Below are 20716 nucleotides of genomic sequence, written 5' to 3' on the forward strand. Positions count from 1 at the left end.
GGACAGTGACAGGAGACACTGGCGGTAGCTTGTCTATAGGTTTGCTTCAGAAACCACAAAGGTATGCAGGGTCCACATACACACAAACACTGTGTCACTCTGCACCCCCTTAACCTCTGAACCCAGAGGAAAATCTTTTCTGCAGTGGTTCTATCTGGGCCTTTAAGTCATGTTAAAATTCATGTGCCTTTAGCTGCTAAAGCTTTTTCCTTTTGGACAGCAGAGTACGTACTCCCCCAGAATCCGTTCTCTTTTGGCAAAAAGGAAGGCAGCCTCAAGCTGCAGGAATTAACATCTCTTCCATATGTGGTTTGGCTGACTCCAGGGTTGGCCAGTTTCCAGTCATGATCCCACTGTATTGCATAAATACCTATAGATTTGAGATGGCAGCGAGTGGAAGCTTCCCATACATCAAAGTCATTCTGGCACTGACCTCCAAGCTTCCAGGAAACAGTGCCACGAGGTTCAAAGTCATCCTGGGAGCACTCGCAGCTGTGCCGCAGATCCTGCCTTGGACATACACAATGAACAGACCAAAAAACAAGGTAAGAACATAGACCTGGTGTGTTTAGCAGGCACAGAAAAGGGCTCAGAGCTCATCTTCTGCATTAGGAGAGTTTGTATCATCAGTAAGGTGGCCAACTGGACCTCAGTGTTACTGCTGCGCTTGCCACCCCCAGAAGCCTAGCTGGTGCTGGTTTTGTTGCTGGGGCTCTTTTCCAGGCCCGCCAGGATATTCAGAATCAGAACAGTAGCTCTATGAACAATCAGACTACAGAGGTGAAGCAAAATCTGACCAAAAATTCAGACTGGAGAAGACAACAGTGAAACGTAAGAGACTTTAAAAACTATCACTTGCATGAGATATACATTTAAAAAAACCCGAAAACACAACCGAAACAAAAAACCCACAACACTGCAAGGACAAGCAACCTCCTTCTCTGGAAGAGGGGGTTCTTCCATATTCCACACCAGGGGTCTCACTGCGTCGACCTTCTAGGCAAGACAACCACAGAATGAGTAGTATACGCAAATCCTTCCAAAGGACAATGCGCTTCCTTGCGTGACTGTCCCTGCAAGATCCTTAAGCTTGGCCTCAACTACCAATGTCTCCCTGTGCCTTTGGGCCAGAACGGGCAGGCAGGCAACGGAAAGATGCTATAGCACCAGTTACAAAGTTCAATGCAGTTTTCAATGCATTAAGCCAAAGGATCGTCACCGAACTTGCCTTCCATGCAAGTTTTGCAAAGAGGGTAAAGCTACACTCCAGCTGCTTCTGTCCTCACGATGCCTTCTGCACTCACTCCTTGCCTGAGCTGTAGATCTTCTGAACTGTGGCACGTGTCAGCTCTAAATCCTCTGGGTACCGAATTTCTAGCTCGGTATTTGCTAGGTAGTGAATGCCGGTAAACTCTGAAAAATAGCGGCCAATGTCAGGGTGAGGGATCTCCCGAGGCTCAGAGTTGTATTCCAGGTTCTCTGTCAGGGAAGGAAAGAAGCAGTTATCACCACGCGAAACAGCCTGCTACAAGATTAAATCTTTCAGCACGATTGCTCGCAGAGCCTTATCTCCTAAGTGACGCTGACCCTGTTTACTAGTGACATGAAAACCATTTTATGCCTGAGACCACACTGCCCGACATTAGGTTAGAGTAGCAGGACGCTGACCCGCTCCCACTGTTGGTCACAGGTCTTGGTTGCAAATGCAGGGAGAAGCTGCTGCACTGAGCTCTGATGCCTCGAGGCCCATGGAAGATAAGTTTCTTAGAGAGATCCTTCTCAAATGCTCCTAGGTGAGGCTGACTGCACAAGGCTGTCCTGGAAGAGGAGCAGAGTGCTTTCTCACTCTAAGTCACCAGCCTGCATTTCAAGCACGTCTCACACAGCACGATCAACTTTTCTAAATCCAAACTCTCCAAAGTTAAGAGAAAGTCCTTAAGAAGAGCACACCGATCCTTTCCCAGAGCACCCCATTTCCTCTTTCCTCCTTTGTACTAAAAGATAACCTGATTAAGCACAAGAGTTAAACAACACAGAAGCACTGGCATTAAAATGCAAAGGTGACCCAAGCTGAGGGCCCCTTTGCTCCTGCAGTGTTTGTATAAAGCAGGTGACTGGGAGGCAGCCCAGCAGTAAATCACATGCGCAGGTGCCCTGCAGCAGTCCCCAAATGATGTCATTTTTTCTCGCACGCTACCAGATACACAGGTAAAAACAAAAGCTGCCCAAGTCCCAAAGTCTGACTTATCTGCAAGGCAGGGCAGGAATAAGATGGGATGCAGAGAATTCATCTGTCTCTGAAACTATTCAGTTCACTACAGAGCACACAGAAGTCATATTAATCCATACAGGCTCTTTGAAGCTACTCTATGCCAGCATGTGCAGCCAAAAGCACAAGAGCTTTCTGTATCTCAGTGGGCTGCTGCAGTCCTATGGGTTTGCAAAGTACACACTGCACCACTGCGGAAAACAATTTACACTCCGATATCCTCTGCAAAAGCATGGCTGAGCAGTGAGCTGTGTACAAAGGCGAAAACACAGTGACAAAACAGAAGCTGGCGGGGGGAAGAGACTGAGACAATCAAGTTCGGCACTAGGTGGGGAGCCTGAGAAACGTGCTGACTAGCAGTTCTGAGCCACAGATACCTGGCCTGTGCTGCCACAAAGCAAACAAAAGACAGGCAAGAGTGGACAGGTAGACACTAAACTCACTGTATGAGACAGGTGTTTTGGAATTAGCTGCAGCTCAACCTGCAAATTTGCAGGAAGGGCTCAAACTGAGGTACAATTACCTATAATAAGCTTGTATTGGTGTTATTTCTGAGCTGGTTAGATAAAACTCCGCATGCACATGTGCTTAAGATTCTTTTGGTAAAAAACTATCATCCCCTTCCCAAAGTCAGGTCAGTAAGTTGTGAACTAGTCCCTTCCTAAATGATCTGAGGATGTATTTTAGAGAAAATACTCAACAGCCAGGCAGCAAGATACCAGCAAGCAAGAACAAACCCTTCAAATTTTCCCTAGCAGTATCAAAAAACTCGGATCCCACAGAGACGACAGTGTCAACCTACAGCTTAGCTAAAATACGCTGTACTCTGGAACCAGCCAGCGTTACACTTGTTTATAAACAACTAGACAAAATATACAAAGATCACTCAACCCCAGAAGCACTGTGGACAATTATCTGATTAGTTTTCACTGAGATGTGTGTTTTATTATCAACCCACGGCACATAAGAATTTTTGGTTTTTAAGACTCTCTGAGAGGTCAAGTACTGCCTAATACAAGCCATAAGGCCGGGCTGCAATATTCCCAGTCCCCACTTCATCTTTTTGGACTGCTGAATATAAAGTAACCCTCAGGACAGTGAGAAACACCTGCTCTTTAAACCTACAAAGGCAGGAGTGTCCCCTCCTGTAAAGCCATCTCTTGCTCACATGTATGGGACAGAATGTGCTAGGGAGCACCCCCCCAATAAAGAGCTGAACTGCATTTTTCCCAGCATTTCCCCTCCAGCAGCTTCCACATCTTTTAGCAAAATACACTCAGGCTGTGCAGCTGCTTTGCCAGCTGGATGGGATGCCTCTGTTATCACACGGAGAAGAACAAACATGAGGCAAAGAAAGAGTCCGTTTACAATGTACAGTTACAGATGTATTTTTCTTTTTTTTTTTTTTTCACCTCAGTTGACACTTCTTCCTGTATTCTACCCTCGTATTCTGACCATCAGACAAGAATTCCCTTTCTTATGGTATGTTGCATACAGAACGGTCAATAGAGATTTCTAAACCTCTTTGCACTTGTAAAGAGACATTAATTTTTTGTCCCATTCTTATTAGAGGTGGCACTAAAAGTCATGCTACCTGTGTTCTTTGGGATCTTCGCTTGATGACAGCTGCTCAGAACCATGCCCTGACAAGCAAAGCCTGTGTGCTCCCTCACTAGATCCTATTTCGACGTCCTGCCCAAAGCACAGCCATAATTTCAAAGGGCAAGAGCTGCTGACAGAACTTCAGACTTCAGCAAAAGCTGAATTACTTCTTTCAAAAGCAACAATAATGGTTTACACCATAAAACCAATCATGTCCAAAACATGCTTCTTGGGCAAGAGGAGATCACATCAGCGTGGTCCTTCACATTCATTCCTAGCAGTACTGATTTCATGGAGAGCAAAGCAGACTGCGATTCAAGATCATTTTCCTTCCTACCTCAACCTTAACTAACAGTTTATGTTTCATACTTCAAAGAGTTAAACACTTAAGCATCCCCATCGCCTAATGCGTGTCTAAAGGTAGTAAACACAGGAGACTCCTGCTCACCTTGAGCAGCATATCTGCAAGAGCCATCTTCCACTAGCACATTGTAGAAAGGCTGGTGGGGGCCATGTGGAAGGCTGTGGACGTTCATATTCCGGATCCATTCATGCCCCATCATGCAGGCGGGATCCCAGCCATAAATCACGCAGTTATAGCCATATCTAAAAAAATTGCACACCAAAGACTGAAACTTCTAGAGCCAGCTCTTTTTCCTCCAGACAAATAAATATAGCACAAACAGGATAGGATCCTCCTCCGAGCTGGCACAAGGTGGAGAGGAACAAGGGGCCGGGGGGAGGAAATAAATTCAGAAAGGGTGTGTTTATTTTGAGGTGGGGGGAAATGACTAGGTGTGACAGGATAAATATACAGAAACAAACAGCTGAGGACAGAGGAAAACCAAACACAAACAAGAAAAGAGAATGGGAAAGCAACTGGGAATCAGCAACAGAGAGAACAGGAAACAAGAAACAGGGAGGGAACCCACCATCCTACTGTGTTGTGCAATTACTTCTGTGCCCATCACACAGACATGGGTAATCCCAATACCGACTCCCAGAAACAAAGCCATCATTATTTTCAGAATATTTATGCCATTAATCGTGAGGTATTATAACTGTCACTGCTGATGCCCTTAAAATATGCTCCAGATGTCTTGCTGAGCCAAAGGAGTGGCCGAAGCAACATAGTGCTAGCATCGTCATTCCGGCATAGTACAGACAGGAACACAAAGCCTCTACGCAATGCCGGAAGAGGGGGTAATAACAGCACAGGGAAAGATCCACAAGCTGTCTTAAGAATCTTACAATCTCTTTTGAAGTTGATTCTCTTCCATGGTCCCTCACTAACTGATCACTGATGTTTCCTTGAGAGCTCTGGGCTGTGGAAATTTTACCTGTGTGATACATGATGACTCAGAAAAGTCACCTCACAAACCTCTCTGCGAGCAAACAGCAGTGAATACACCTGCTCTCTCAAATACAGACAGAGCTGCTCCCTTTTTTCTGCAAGGTGCCTGGCATTTTCCATTCCAAGTACCTCCTTGGCAGATAAACCCACGTCTCATTACTGTCAGAACAAACACTTGTGCACTCGTTAGAGTACAGCCTTCTAATGTGGGCAATGTTTTGAAGAGCTCACCTCTTGTGTTTCATAATCAGCCCGATTGAAAAGCAGACCTCTTTGTGCTTCTCATCTGAACGGTGCTTCACCTCAGGTCCCACCTCCTCCTTCCGGCGCTCAATATGCTCTAGGGTATGTTGAACCAAGTACCCCACAGCCCCATGCTGGGATGGGTCCAAAGCCTGAATATGCTGCAAGATGTCCAGAACCTTCAGCAACCAAACCAAAAAGACAGATTCAGAGCAAGTCTCTACAGCAGCCCAACTCTTACAAAGACATACAGATATATTTCTCCAGTGGGCTGGGTCTAAGGGCCCAGGCCTAGAGGTCTGCCACACGAGTTTTCCACACAGGACTGAGAACCTTTGCTCTAGATGCATACTCCTAAGGAGTTCCTCATACTTGCTTAGCCTGCAGAAACTGCAAATAGTCCTCTCCTCTATTTGTAGATCTCCCTACTTCCAAGGAAGGGCACTGTTGAGCACAGTAACTCCTTAGAACTAAGCCACACAAGCTAATTGTATTGCATTTTGTGACCACAGGGAACTGATGAGACCATTTTCTGAATGGTTTCTGAAATGTTAATACTGTTGCTAGTGTCCCAAACTACTGCTGTGAAGAGATTCCCGATGACTTCTGCTGTATTTGAGAACAAACATTTTAGTAAGAATTCCTCAGCATGTCTGTGGGAGCCTGGCAGAGGAAAAATAGGGCAGCACAGAAGAAAATGCAAATAACCTCTATGATGCTATACCATGCAATAGTGAACAAGAGAAAGGGAAGCTGCTTGCCTAAGGATGACTAAAGGACACTAACTTTAAAAGTGCTCTCAAAGCAGCAAACCCTGTAGTTCCAGAATACCAGACTACCAATACCCTCTGGCACACTATCAGAGCATCTGCCAACAAGTTTGTCAGAGGCAGGCAATGCAAGTTCTACTTTTTTTTTTTTTCCCCTCCCACCTTCTTGCTCTTACAAAATTGTTGTCTGAATAGGTTGGGAAAAGACGGATACATTTGTCCCAACATCAAATAACCTCAAGTGCTGCCACAGTTCCAAAATTCAACACACTTTAGCACCTGCCAAAAGGATTGATCACACGCTGGAAGTTTTGGTCACTCTAAGTTCAGAGTAGCAGCAGAACAGAAATCTCAGGCTATTAGGCATGAACATCAGCCAAGAGGTGAAGAAAATAAATTGAGAAAAAGAACAGGTGAGTAATTAGGTATGAGAGGAAAAAGCATAGTTCAGGTTTCTTGGCCAACTTAATTCTCTGGCTGGCATCTTAAGAAGGACGTGAAAAATCCTACTGAAAGGGGAAAGCCTAGCACAGTCACCACAGCTACCAGATTCCTGGCAATTTCATTTACTATTATTTGCAAATATTTAGGACAATGTTCTGTGTAGCTCTGCTCACCTTTTAAGATTTTGTGCCACTTTCCATAAATCTGGCAGACCTCTATTAAATCTGGTACCTTCTGTCAGGCATACATTCTCCCTGGCTAGCTACGATTCCACCCGCTAGTCTGGAACGACTGGATGTATATGAGGATGCAATACTAAAAAGTAAAAATTTACGTATTTTCATTGCTTCTGGCATTGTGGTGCAGAAAAACTACATGTAAAACTCAGCCATGGGGTTGTATTGCTTGTTCTGAGGGGCAGCAGTATGTAAAGCCCTGGTGCTTTACAAACACATTGCTGAGTGCCAGAAAGGGGAACATCTTTCAGTGTTTCACTTAGCTGTCCCCTATTTACGTACAGTTGCCTTTTCAGCTCAACGAGTCCCCCTCATACACAGTTTCTTAGTTTGTGCTGTTTTTCCTGTGGTGACTCTAAAACTTGCTGCCATTAAGAAGGAACAGCAAGCTTAGCACAGTTTGTTCTTCAAAAGAAAGTCAGCTTCTCCAGCAGTCCTTCGTTTCAGTTAAATTGGTGGAAACAGCTTCACCTTCTGCGCAGTAGTCCAGCCAATACTTCTGCCCCCTCACCCAAACCTCACATTTGGAAACGTGCACAGGCATTGCCCAAGTGTGTGAGCTTCATTAAAGTAGCACAAGAAACTCTGACTAGGGAACACCTCTTTGCTTTAGTGACACACTAAAGAAATAATACTTTTTTGGATTAAATCCTGCTTCTTCCCTGCGCCTTCCCCTGATTTTCAGTGACAGACAGGGATGATGCAGACAACTTAGACAACTTGTAAGTCTTGGCACCTTCTTGGCACCCACATTCAGAAGATAGCCTGACTCAAGTTGGCATGCTAACGGTGACATTAAAAAAGAATCCCAAGGACAGGAATATTAAACTGCTTTTTCCTAAGAGCCACTGACTGTGTGGCTAAGGTTTCAGAGAACAGCTTTGGTTATATTTATAAAAGATAACTTCCCACAGGTTTTCTGATAAGGTAATTGTTCCTTTTACACGAATCCAGCAAGAGGTTTACCACCACTACCACAATCCAGGCATAAACCAACGAGAATGCACTTACAGCTAGAAGTCCACCGTATTAGTTGCAAGACAAGCTGTCAGACTTGGGCAGTAAATCATAAATTATGACTCAGACTCAGGGCTGCTCACAAGACTCCCCCCAGGGCAAGCAAACAAGGATCATCCTCTTCCCTGCTTCATATAGTAGAAATTGATTCTCCGAAATGTGGTAACTCATTCAATTGCATTTATTACCAAAACAACTTGTGGCAGACTGTAACACAAGCTGACGTAGTCCAAAAATCAATAGACTACTGTTAACAGCGTTTAGCCTATCAGAAAACATATGACCGAGTGGCGAGGTACCTTTTCTGGCCAGATTCCCAGGTGGAAGTATAACCTAGCCTGGAGCATTAGATGCTGCACATTGTCCGGATACATGGCCAGGTATAGATCCAACGAGTCTCTCAAGAGTTGGTAAGACTGATCAGTGCTTTCTCTGCCAGCAAAAAAGAAACTCAATTGTAAGGCTAGCTCTTCAACCCTTATCCCCAGTACTCCGATGTACAGGGATAGGCACCAAAAATGATGCTACAGGAACAGGCATGCTCATTCAATAAGAGTGACTCTGGCACCAACTGTCACTCATCACATCCAACAGCCTCCTCAGAAGGAAAAATGCTACACAACTGATGATTGGACTCTACCCTCCCACTTCACTGGTATTCTACACAGCCAAATCATCCTACATAAGAGAATTCACTTTCTAAGCCATTTCCTTGTGAAACTTGCTTTTGCTCCCCTAGCTTACTTACACCTAAAGCAATTCTTTCACTTTAGCATTTCTGTCTATGGCTACTTGCAAAAGTGATTACCAGGGGCATTTGAAAATAAAACCAGATGTTCCACAAACCAACAATACCCTTGAAACTGCTCATCTGAGCATGCGGGTTGTGCTTACCAGATCGTAACGAAGTCTGCTCTTAAGGGAATGGTGGACAGTCCCTATCAGCTTTTCACAAAGAAAAAAAATCATCTGTCTATTTTCTTGAGGGAAACTAGTTTTAGTAAATATTCTTGTTTCCACACAATACTGCTGCAAGTGACTACAAGGAAATAGACAATGCAATGTGACATACAGAATTTTCAAGATCCCCTGGAGTGACTGACACCTTTTTAAAGCACTCACTCGAATACTGTGAAGAAGCCATATCGGATATGCAGACAGTATATTTTGGGCCCTTTTTTCCATAGGCTTTACTGGCCAGACGATCCTCAACTCACCGCTTGCCAAGGTTTAAGAGATTTCCCACCATACGCTGCAAGACCTCTTTTGAAGTCACCACTCCATAGAACTCCTCTGTCACATGGTGGCCAATAAGGTACTCACACTCCTTCACAGTGAGCTGCTTCCCCTTCCCAAAGGCATCAATGTAGGTGTAGTCAAAAATATCTGTGCTTCTAATAAAACAACAAGGAAACGAAATTGTGATGATGGGTCTCACGGTAAAGCAGGATTACCTATTTCTGTTCTTCCCTCAACCCTTTCAAGCTTGTTTGCAAGACTACTGTCATTCACACCTCAGCTCCCTCCTAAGAAAAGATCACCTGGTACCTTCTCTCTCCTCCTAGCTGCTTCTTCAGATAAACTTATACAGGAAAAGACAGAGAAACTAAAGCTACATTTCACTCCACAATGCCAGTTTCTTCCTTCACATATTTTCAGGTTTGCTGTATCTGTTGCTAGATAATATTATGACACTGCACTGGAAAGTGAGCCCACACACATGGTGCCTGAAGCCTAGTGCCAAAAGGGGTATATATAGACAAAAATCAATGCTCTGAATTGGACTGCTGATATCACTCACAAAATACAGATTTCTGTAAATTGATCATGATCTGGTTCAAAGACGTATTCTGCACTGACTCGGAATTAAATGAGTGCCCAGAACAGCAGCAGCGGCCTCTAGCAACTGCTCTGTATGAAAGGTTAAGTGAAATGAGCACCCTTTTTATTTCTTGTCATTTTTTTTGTAATTTTCTTAAGTAAGAGAAACATTACCTCATGGTGACTATTATTTCACACTCAGGAAACCTGTTCCCATTCCTCATCAGCAGAGCTGAGCTCTGGGAAAACTTTTTTAGGTGTGATCTTTTCCTCTGTGTAGGTTATAATGACAGATGGAAAATAATTAAACATCCTGGTATAGGTCTGGAGCTGTAAATGTTTTCTGTTATTACTGCAGACACAACTTCAAAATTCAGCAGGCCACTTACCCTTCTTTTCCTTGACACCATCGCAGTAGAAAATGGCTAGGAAAGTTAACTGGCTCAAGTTTGACTCCCAGCTGCCTGGCAATTGTTAAATAAAGCACAGACAAACTGATGGGAATTCCTGTCCGGCGGATCAAAACCTGGGGGATAAAAATGTGATAAAAACATAGGGGATATTAAGAAAAATACAAAACCTCATGGTTTGATTCCACAAATTTAAATACACCAACTTGAGAGAATATGCACCAAAAGATGACAAGACAGCAAGTTGTTCTTCAGAGAATTATTTGTCTGACTACATTTGGACAAATAAAACACCACTAACAGAATGTCTCAAGCCTTGCAGCCTCCCATTTTTTGCCTAACATACACGTACCTGGTGAATGTACGAATTCAGGGAGTTATAGTAATCCAGCTCATTTCCTTTGTATTTTAACTGCTCATAGAGGACACAATTCATAGCATCAAGTACCTGCCGCTGAAGCTCCACTTCTGGAATCAGGACTTCTCCTAAAAACACATACAATGAAATACAGACTAAGAAAACAAATATACTTAACCTTTATGCAATGAACCTTATACCCAAATTCTCCATATGGACTACAAACACAAGAGATTCATCTCAATTCAGATAGTTAAGACACTGGCTGGAGTTGACCGCAGCATACCTTAGCACTCTGCTCACAATCTGGCCTGTCTCAGTGGACTGCCCTGCACCTCAGCTGTGCAATAGCGATGCCTCACTTCCTCCTGCGGCTGGAGGACTGGATCCTAACCACAGCACTGCAGCTGGACCTGTCACACTGCCCAGGCATGGGAAGTGTGCTTTCACAGCTGGAGGGTCCCAGCTTGGCCACACCAAATGCACAGATAGAGACAGACTGTTCACTCTCTCTTTCAAAGACAGCAAACGTTAGATAGCGCTTATAAAAAACCAAGGAGCACGATGCTGCCTGAACTTTGGAGATGTTAAAGCACATACCTTTTCTATTGCTGCTGACTTTCTGAGACTTGCAGAGGAAAAGAGGTTGATCCCCTGTCCCACAGCTCTGCTACTGATACTAGGTATCAGGACTACTTAAGACTCCAAGGATGAATGGGAAGAAAAACAAGAAGGAGAAGAATTCCCCTCCCAATTCTTTTTCCTTAGACAGCATCAGATGGACTGACAGCCCTGGGCTACTGAGTCCCTGTGGCTGAACAAACCATTGTTCCCTGAATGATGGTTTAAGCAAATGTCAGAATATGCTTGCCAGGGAATAAAGAACAGCAGCTCTTTAAGCTGCAATAATTCAACAGCTGTTTCACCTTGTCTGCCTGTATCTAGAATTGCAGAAATGCTCTGCAGTAAAGCATATGCTTCTGTACAGTACCTGCCTTGGAAGTCAAGCTGGGATGCCTTGGATTTTTCGTCCGCAGGACTTTGCGCACTTTATCTGTGATATCATCCACCTGTGCCTGGACACTTTTTAAGCAGATGTCTGACAGTGGGTTACAGTATTGATCAATTAAAACAGCACCTGAAAAAAACAAACTATATAAGAAACAGGACTTCAGTTTTTTCTTTGCTTAGTTTTACCTACTCTTAAATTGCAGGCATGCAGCAAGCAATTGCAGCAGAACCCAAGAGCTTTCTTTTTGAAATTTGTGGTCATATATTGGATTTATCACATAGAACGCAAACGATAAGATGGCATGATAAATACCAATTAAATTCAGTATTCCTCTCTCCACCATCTTAAAATGAAAAGCAATAGATTCATACACTGAGCAGGTATGCTGCTAGACCCAGCTCAACTAGCCAGCTCTCCAGTCACACTGCATCACCTGGCATCCTCCCAACTTACAGTTTTTTATTCAGAGCATGAAACAATCTCAGCTTCACTTCTGCTTCAGTTCTGATTTCTTCCTGCCATATCCTTCCTAGCTATCATTCTTGCTCATTGTTCCCTCTTTCTGCTACATTCATCTTTCTCTTCCATGCCTGCTCTCCACCTTCACGTCAGAAACTCACTATAACAAAACAAGTTTTCATTCTCCTTCTACCCATCTGTCAAACTTCTGCAGAAGAAATAATAGCCCTTTCTCAGATTTTTCTCCTTGCCATCCTGTCACCACTGCTCTTTCCAAAGCTTCCATATTGTTCAACCTTTGGAATCAACTGTATTCACTTGCAAGAATTTTGCATGGATCATACCTCTTCACATTTCCTACACTGCTTCATCAGCATGTCCACAGCCTGTATTCAAGGATCACAGCAGGGCCCCAAGCCATGCCTTCTTCCCCCCTCACCCAAAGTGTGCTCCATGCTGACCAGGTGAAACTTCACAAAAACTACCTGTTGGTGCTCTAATAGCACCTCTATGGCAGACAAATGCATATATTTGTGACCCACGTGATTAAGTCACACAATTAACTGTCTCGGCTGTTTCCAGAAAAAGCCACTTTTGGCTTTCCCTTCTTGCCCTAACACAGTCCCTTATTCAAAGTCTATTGCCACTAACAAGAACCAGCTTTGGTGTTAGAGACTTTTGTATGACATTGAGGTATATACCAAGAGTAAGGGACTCTTCTACAGACACTAGCAGCCTTCAATCCGTTCAATAGACCATCTTCTCCATAGGAAGCTTGAAGAAGACAGTAATCCACAAGACTGAGGACATGAATTGCAGAAAAACCTCCTCTTTCTTCATATCAGGTGCATGTGCTTTCCCACCATGTGAGTGGATTTCCATCCCCGTTCCCCAGCTCTACACTGCACAGCTTCAACAGTCCAGCAGTCAAGATGGCTCTTGAAAGAATGCCACAGCGCACAGGCTGCAAGCTGAACAACAATCCCCCCGCCCCGCCCCCGCCTGCAGTTTGCTCCTTGCCCTTACCTGAGAAGCTCCTGGGAAAGGACATAGTAGGGAGCTCACTTGAAATCAGATCAGCTGGTCTGTTAGGCTGTATTCAGTCCATGGGCTGCTTCTGCAATGTCAGCTAATTAGGACACTGAGCTACTGCTGAGTTCCTCAATACGTTGTTTAAGATTCAAATGCAAGTGCTTTTAACATTTTCTGGATTGCTTTTCAGCTCATCTGTCCATGGGCAATTATTCAAGCATACAGCACTGACAGAAGCTAATGTAATCCTGACATTCTGATGCAACACTATGTAACTACTGCAAGACTTTAAGGATTTCAGGTACATCAAAAACCCAGACTTAATTCTGAGTTGTTGTCCAAGGGCTAGTTGGAATATAAGCAAGGAAGGCTCCTTCCAAGTAAAACAACGACAGAAAGCTGTCATTAGGTGCTCTACATGGGATCTCTGCCAAAGACTTACCCTCCAAAAATGACTGCCGATCAGTCGGGCGTTGAAGATACTCCTTCAGGTTTTTTAATATATTCTGTTGCCGTAGAAAGTATAGAATTTTCTTTGCATAGTACTTCCAGGTGAGACCTTTCCTGCAGATTTAAATACAAAAAGCAGTATTGCCCTAAACAAGCATTTTAAGGGTGAACACTTGATTTTTTTCCAGCGACTACAGGTTTACAGTTAGACTATTGCTTTTCTTAATAGGTCTCACAACACCACTATAAGTGAAGAGTCAACCAAAAAGGGAAATGTTAAGAAGAAAGTCATCATCAAAAAAAGACAATATAAGACACTTGCAAAGTATTGCTTCTACCATCTCCAATTTTCATCCTATCACCAATACATAATTTTGAGAAGACACAGTATCATGGGAAACAATACAGATCCCAATTAAAGTAGTTCAATAACATCTAATTAAATCCTATATTTAATTCATAAAACATTACCCTCTGACTAGGTCCCTCCAGAATCAATCTTGAAGTATCCTTTCACCATTAAAAAGAAATTGATGAAGGACACGAATATAGGCCCATTAGTATTCAGAAGGGAAAAAAAAAAATCCCCAGAGGAAAAACACCTCTGTTGCCCCGAAAAGACAGGAACAGATCGACAGTTGGTCTGTAGATCACACAATTCAAAACCTTACAGCTTTTAAAATAAAGCACCCTCACTTTCTAAATTAACAAGAGAAGGCAGAGTGCCCAAGAAGAAGCAACAGAAAGCTTGTTACTATCCAGGTAAGGTCTGAAGAGGTCACTTGAAATACGACAGACTAACTCAGAGGCATTCAAGTCACATGCATCTAAGCAAGCATTACCCAGTGCCTCACTGAGCACTTTTACACCAAATCGTTCTGAATGGCACAAAGCCCTGGCCCCCAAAAAACCCAAAGGGAGAATTCTACTGATTCCCAGGCTTGGCCCTTGCCATATGTTTAACACTAGTCCAGTTTCCTTCTTCAGAGAAAAGCCTCTTTACTTGCTTACATTTCCTCTCCTCCAGACTGCAGGTCAAATCAGCCCTCTCCATCCTACTGGACAGGAGAACAATCAAATCTCATAACACTTTATCCTCTTCCAATAAATTGGGATGCTCAATAGGGACAACTGCTTTATTGGGATATCTTCCAGGGAAATGATTTCGCCTAATGCTCCTGAATGGCCATGACTACAGCTTAATCAGGGTGTAATTAGCATCAATTCTGCTTTATGGGGAGGCATTTGGCCAGTGCAAAGGCTCAAAAGCTTTTTAACCAGTTGTCAAATGAGAGACATTTAGTCCCAGTTCAAATAGAGAAGGTAATAAAATGTGAAAAAGCAAAAATGAGATGATTGCCATTCCAGTTATGTTTTTTCAAGCTCTACTAACAGTCCCTTTAATCAAGGCTATTAGACTCCATTACAAGCAATCTATCACTGCTTTGTATCACAGCAAAATCATCATGGTTTATAAGCCACTAGCAGAAAAACCCTAAGTAAAGCAGTGACTTATTCATCTTGCTCTTTGTTAAACACAGTGATGAGAATACCTAGGCAGATGGAAACCAGAAGTTTTAGTTACCTGCTTGGCATTTCACTGCCTGAATAATTTACAGAATTGAAAATCTGGCAGAGACTGAATTAAACTCAGTTGCTTATCTGGGGACTAAAATTGTATCAACCTACTACAGCTAAGAAAAGCAATGAGGAAAAAAAAAGCTTCATGATACAGGGATTCATGGCGGCAATACTCCTTGAGTATACCCGCTTCCCTCCAGTGCTGTGGCCTCATCCTGCAAATCAGTTCAGCAAAAAAGAACATGAGGATGGGAACTTCTTAAGCCAAAACTACTGCAGAGAAGAGGGTACATGGAACATGTCCTGAGAGATGTCATGAACTGGCAAGGAAAGAAGCAACAAACAGCAACACAAAGCCAGAGGACCTCCTTGTAGGATAGGTTACATGGTTTCTTCTGGAAATACTAAATCTGTTCTGAAATCAAACAGACAGCAGTACTTTCCAGCCTTGGTAAACCTGAGGATGTTTTTTTGTAAGAGTGACAAAAGGACAAGCTCAGGCATTCACCACAGTACTATTCCCCTTTAACCAGTGAAAGGGGAAGAGCCCGTGCTATTTCTAACCCTTCTTTCTTACCTTCCTTCCATGTTAAGGATACACATTAGCTCATCCTCAAAAAAATGACTTGGGCACCCAAGCGTCTCAATGTCACTGAATCCGTCACAGGGGACCTGTCAAACCAGACAATGAATTATGCAGAGCACAACAGCTTCTTTCCTGGAGAATAATTTCATAAAAAGTCTCCAAACCAATTTTGTTCTATTTTTTTAAATTTATGTAAGCTCTTTAAAATGTCCAGCTCACCAAGTACTCATAGCCTCTACTCCAAGGATTTAATACAATGATCCACTAAAAAGACCCAGTAGCACCCTAGAGCAATTTAAGGTAACTACATCATTTGGAGCTCCTGCAGTGGGTGTATGGACGAGCCCAAGATACCTGATCTTATGCAGGCTGGGCCCAAGCTGAAAGTAATTTTAAGATGGAATCAACTTTTACCTGTGGTTAACTGAACCTCTATATATGCTCCCTTGTGTAGAAGATTGCTCCCGCGGGAAGGAATGAAGGAGCAGGAGCCTTCTTTTGTTGAAGCAGTCACTTAGGTATCTACATTCAGAACCGCTATTTTCTTCCAGAATTCAGAATTCGTTTTTAAACTTTGGTTGGACTGCAAGAAATCTACTTGTTTTCAAGCTTTTCAGCATAGGAAATGGGCTAATAGAGTAAGGAAAAAGCAATTCCCATCATACTGTATCTTAGCAGGATCTCACAGAACTGGGTTGAAAGTCTCTCCCCCTCAGTTCTAGGCAAGCAATCAAGCTGCAGTTTCTAGCCCCACAGGAGATGATCCTCATTATTAGGCCTTTGGGTACTGCTGAATATTCTCTTAGTATTCTTTGCATATGTGATTAGAACAGTAGGAACCCAGGAGCCTCTGCCCCCGGTTAATGCCCTGACACACATTTCTCCATGGTCAGATGTCTATCTGCTGAAATGGCAGCAGAGCAGTTCAAAAAGAACATCTGAGAGAGATCTCCAAATACCCTACTGGCCCCACAGCCTTTTTTTCCAGGGGTGAAAACGTATATGCCAGCCCCTGTTTGAAATTAGATAACAGGATTTCAACATGGGTCTCCTACGTCTTAGGGGAATTCTTTACTGGACCACAATATATTTGCGCAAAGGAGCCACAGAGGCGTGGCTATTTAGTCACTCTTGTGTGAACTTTTTAATTCAGCCAAAGTCACAGGCAGCATTTAGGCCTATTTCACAGAATATCAGGCTGACCCAAATTGTACAGCTAGCCAAAACCCACAGCCATCAACTAAGCAAACAGGCAATGAAGTAACTGTCATTCCACATGCCAGTAAATCTCTCCGAGAGACTGACTACATTTTCATCTTTTTCACATTGAACACAGAAGAATCTTGGTGCCACAGCTGGGTAGAGAACTTAATATACTTTCCAATTCAGTGAACTTATTGCACCTTGATCCTGTTTTTAAATGACTTCTGACAACCCACAGAATATACCCTTGTACAAGGTCTGCAGGAAGATAAATCCACGTGTGTCAGAAAACCACTGGTCCTTCAGAAGTTCCCAGAGCCAGGTCTGAACATGCAGCAATGAGCAAAGAGCTTTTAAAGCTGCAGCAGCTGCATGTGACATGCAGAGCACGCTCTGGCTTCTACAGACCTTTGGACTTCGAACTGTCTCTCCCCTTTTGGCTGGTGACCTAGTGTTCTCAGACAAAGCGAGGAAATATGAAGCTTCTGACTGCATAGTTGAAAAGATGTGAAGAGATAAGACAGAAAAACTTGTAAAAAGTACTAAAAAAGTAGCTAGGCTCTTGCACATACATATAGAAGATGACTTACATGTTCTGAAAAGAACCTTTTTGAGAAGGAAGCTACAATTCTCTGGGCTTCTAGACCCGCGTTGTGCCGTGCTTTGTACTCTTCAAGCCAGCTAACACCATCTGTGTTGCTATAGTATTTCAGCAGCGATGGCCACCTACACAACAAGACATAAGTGAACAGGTTCATTAGTATTTCAGCATCACTGAGAACCTCCAGAGCTGTAAAATGCTGTGTATTGTAACCACGTGACTTAAGGAGCTGAGGCACTGCCAAGACACAGTACAACTTCAAATGTAATTGTATAAATTAATCCAATGACTGATTCAAGCATCAAAGCATAAATCCAACTGATTTCATCTGTATATTAGTGGTTATTTAAAAGTAAGCTGTCCTGAAGCCTGCCAACAGGAAACCTTCAAAAGGTTCATATTCCAGGTATTTCAATATCTAAATACCCCAATCACTTTTGCCATTTCCTTTAGAGCTTTGCAAGATAAACATTAGCAGAGGAGAGGCAGAGTTTCATAATGAAGTTTGCCATTCTGAGAATGTATTGCATGTAAGCTAACTTGTCATCTAATATAATAAGAATTCACTGTCCTGTGGTCTTCCTACTACCTTGTGGGTCTAATTAAAATGATGCACAAAACAGAGCTCCCTCTATCGCCCTTGCCAGTGGCAACATCTACCGGAGGAAAAGAATTCTGAAGTCAAATTGTGACAGCTAAATGCTTCTGCAGTTCATTTTTAATTCAACAAACAACTATTTTAACACCCCCTCCTCATTCTTGTACAAAAAAAAAAAGCTGTAACCGCTTTACTGAGTCTAAACATCCAGAAGTTAAACACACTGCACATCTTACCAAGAAGCATTTGAAGGTTCAGCTGAAAACCTACCTTCAGGTAATGTTTTTGGGGCTATTAGCAGTAGCATCTTTTCTAATAAAAGTGGGCATGTGCTGCCACAACACAGCCCTGTGCAAGAAAATACTTGCCAGTGCAGCAATACCCATGACACCAAGATCATTTGTGTTTGAAACACGAAGAAGAAGCAGTGCAGATGGAAATATTTTGGGCAGCATGGGAAAGAAAGCTGAGAAAAAGAAATCTTGTAATTTAGAGGGATATTTATTTCTGTTAATTATTAATTAATTATTTCTGTTAATTATTAATTTATTTCAGTTATTACTGGGTTTTACAAAACACTTCAAGTACATGGATTGCCTTAGATTCTTTTCAGGTTTTTATATATACACACATACACACTTTTATATAAATGTGTGTGTAAGTATATATATATATATGTATGTATGTATTTTTACTTTTATAGAAAGAAAGCCAAACTTTTAAATCACTGCTTCTGTATAAGAACTATTACCAACTAACCAAAGCGCAGTTACGTCTGTTCACACATGGAAGATATTTTACTACCAGTTAATAATAAAACTACACTGCAATTGCAGCTACAAAATAAAGTCAAAGGCTAACCAATTTACTTCCCATTACATAATAACCTCTCTCCTGATGGATCCCTAGCCATTCATCTATGGCTGAAATGCAGCCACATTGTAATAACAATAATTTATTTTAGGATGAGAAAGAATAATTTCTTGGGTTGAAATTATATTGAAAGTTTTAGGAAGATAAAGTGCAATTACTCACAATGGAATCCAGCCAAGACAACAAGGTCAATGTGCAAACACCTGCCAAAAGTTCTATTATCAAAGACAGAGGAGGACAGCAGCATGTGCTAATCACCCACCACATTCAATTTCAGCTGTTGGATCTCAACCATTTTTATACTTTCAGGTTTGCTTCAGAAATTAGAGCCACTGAACTGGTGAAGGTATCTGGCCGGCCACCCAAAGCCACAGCTCAGTGAATTGGGGAAGCTGTAATTGTTCAGTAGCCTTTTTCACCCATGAAGAGAAAATAATCCTCTCATTTGAGCTACACTAAATTTCAGAAGCCAACTGGCAATTAAGAGAAGGCAATATTGCTACTTTCTCTGTACCAAAATGCAGACAAATCTAGGTAGCTGACAAGCATGCTCTATTCTAGATAGGTTGGCGGCGCCAGTGAAGGAGTGGTGCTTCTACACTGCTGAAACCAGTGTAGCATAAATGATACAATGCTTATCCTTTATTCCCACTTAAAGTGTTAATAGTCGCACTGATTGCAACACAGCTATGCCCTCATCAGGTAGCCTGTGACTGCCTTTGGGGGAAACTACACTCGAAAGGAGCAAAAGTCAATCCAAAGGATTTTGCCTTCTGTGAAACCAGCTCTCCCAAAAGCACAAGTAAACATCCCTCCTTGCTGTAGAGCATTAGTCCTGCATCAGGACAAGTCTCGGCAATCGTTCTGGGAGTGGCTAGAGGGGCCAGGGAGGCCAATCTATAACTGTGGTGTGCATGTGGCCCTACCACTGCCAGACCCCAGGCTGGATCCCAGTGCTGACTGCAGGTAATCCAAGAGCCCAGCTGTGGAAAGGACTGCAAAGACCGATCTCCAAGCAAGGGGCTGCAGAGATGGATCTCCTCTGAGCAAGTGGCAAGCTCAGCCTGCTCCGACCCAATGTGATTTTGGAGAAGCAGCCTTACAACAGTCCCGCCACCCCTGCTCGGGAAGGCCACCCGCATCTCACCCGTTAGACAGCAGAGGGCTCGTTCAGCCCATGAGGAGTTCAGCATGCACCTTGTGGAGCCGGGAAGAGCGACAGGGATCGAGCAGCGGCGTGTGTATGTGTGTGTGCAATTCCACCAGGAGCACCCATGCCCTCCCAGGCCCAGGGGGACCGAAGGCACCGTCCCGGTGCCCGCCGAACCCTGCGGGCGGGGCCCGGCCTGGCTGACAGGGCCCGGCCTGCGCTGACGGGGCCCGCCCGGCTCCGGGGCCCGCCGGGCGCTGAAGAGACGCGCGGGCACCCCCCGCCCTCCCTCGCCCAGCCGCATCCAGGACAGCGCAGCCCCGCGGCGGGCAGTGCCGGGCCGTGCCGTGCCCACCTGAGGCGGAAGCGCTCCCGCCACACCTTGCCGCGGGGCTGGCACGCCTCACGCAGCCGGCGGCAGGTGCACGACACCCGCCCGATGTCGGCGGCTCCCAGCACGTCGCAGCAGAGGATCAGCTCCAGCAGCTCGCCCGGCAGGTCTGTCAGGCCCATCCCGTCGGCGTCGGCCTCCGCCGTGCCCCGCGGCCCCCCCGGCCCCGCCGCCGCCGGGCCCGGGCTCTCCGCCGCCGCCGCCATCTTGGATGTTTACCTGGGCGCCCCCCCCGCGGGAGGGGCTAGGGAGCGTC

General features: G+C 43.9%; 1 protein-coding gene across 1 annotated transcript; it reads right to left on the reverse strand.

Annotated features, from left to right (window-relative positions):
• Window positions 1-825: 825 nt before the first annotated feature.
• FBXO21 (F-box protein 21) lies at window positions 826-20673 on the reverse strand. The gene is made up of 12 exons (XM_055707414.1): window positions 20425-20673; window positions 17438-17573; window positions 15636-15730; window positions 13470-13591; window positions 11516-11662; window positions 10519-10652; window positions 10146-10282; window positions 9153-9329; window positions 8235-8367; window positions 5457-5647; window positions 4320-4477; window positions 826-1479 (listed from the first exon to the last, which is right to left on the reverse strand). The coding sequence occupies exons 1-12, from the start codon at window positions 20664-20666 to the stop codon at window positions 1301-1303; spliced, it is 1851 nt and encodes a 616-aa protein (XP_055563389.1). The 5' UTR covers window positions 20667-20673; the 3' UTR covers window positions 826-1300.
• Window positions 20674-20716: the final 43 nt, after the last annotated feature.

This window comes from Falco cherrug, chromosome 1, assembly GCF_023634085.1.
Source record: "Falco cherrug isolate bFalChe1 chromosome 1, bFalChe1.pri, whole genome shotgun sequence".
NCBI classification, from domain to species: domain Eukaryota; kingdom Metazoa; phylum Chordata; class Aves; order Falconiformes; family Falconidae; genus Falco; species Falco cherrug.

What these genes read in the sequence shown, in the direction of transcription:
- FBXO21 (XM_055707414.1), bottom strand. Translation starts at nt 20,666, where the DNA reads ATGGCGGCGGCGGCGGAGAGCCCGGGCCCGGCGGCGGCGGGGCCGGGG. An exon ending in TGGGAATCTGGCCAGAAAAG is followed by an intron (nt 5,648 to 8,234) that starts GTACCTCGCCAC and finishes TGGTTGCTGAAG; the next exon opens with GTTCTGGACATCTTGCAGCA. An exon ending in TTGCAGATATGCTGCTCAAG is followed by an intron (nt 1,480 to 4,319) that starts GTGAGCAGGAGT and finishes CTTCCCTGACAG; the next exon opens with AGAACCTGGAATACAACTCT.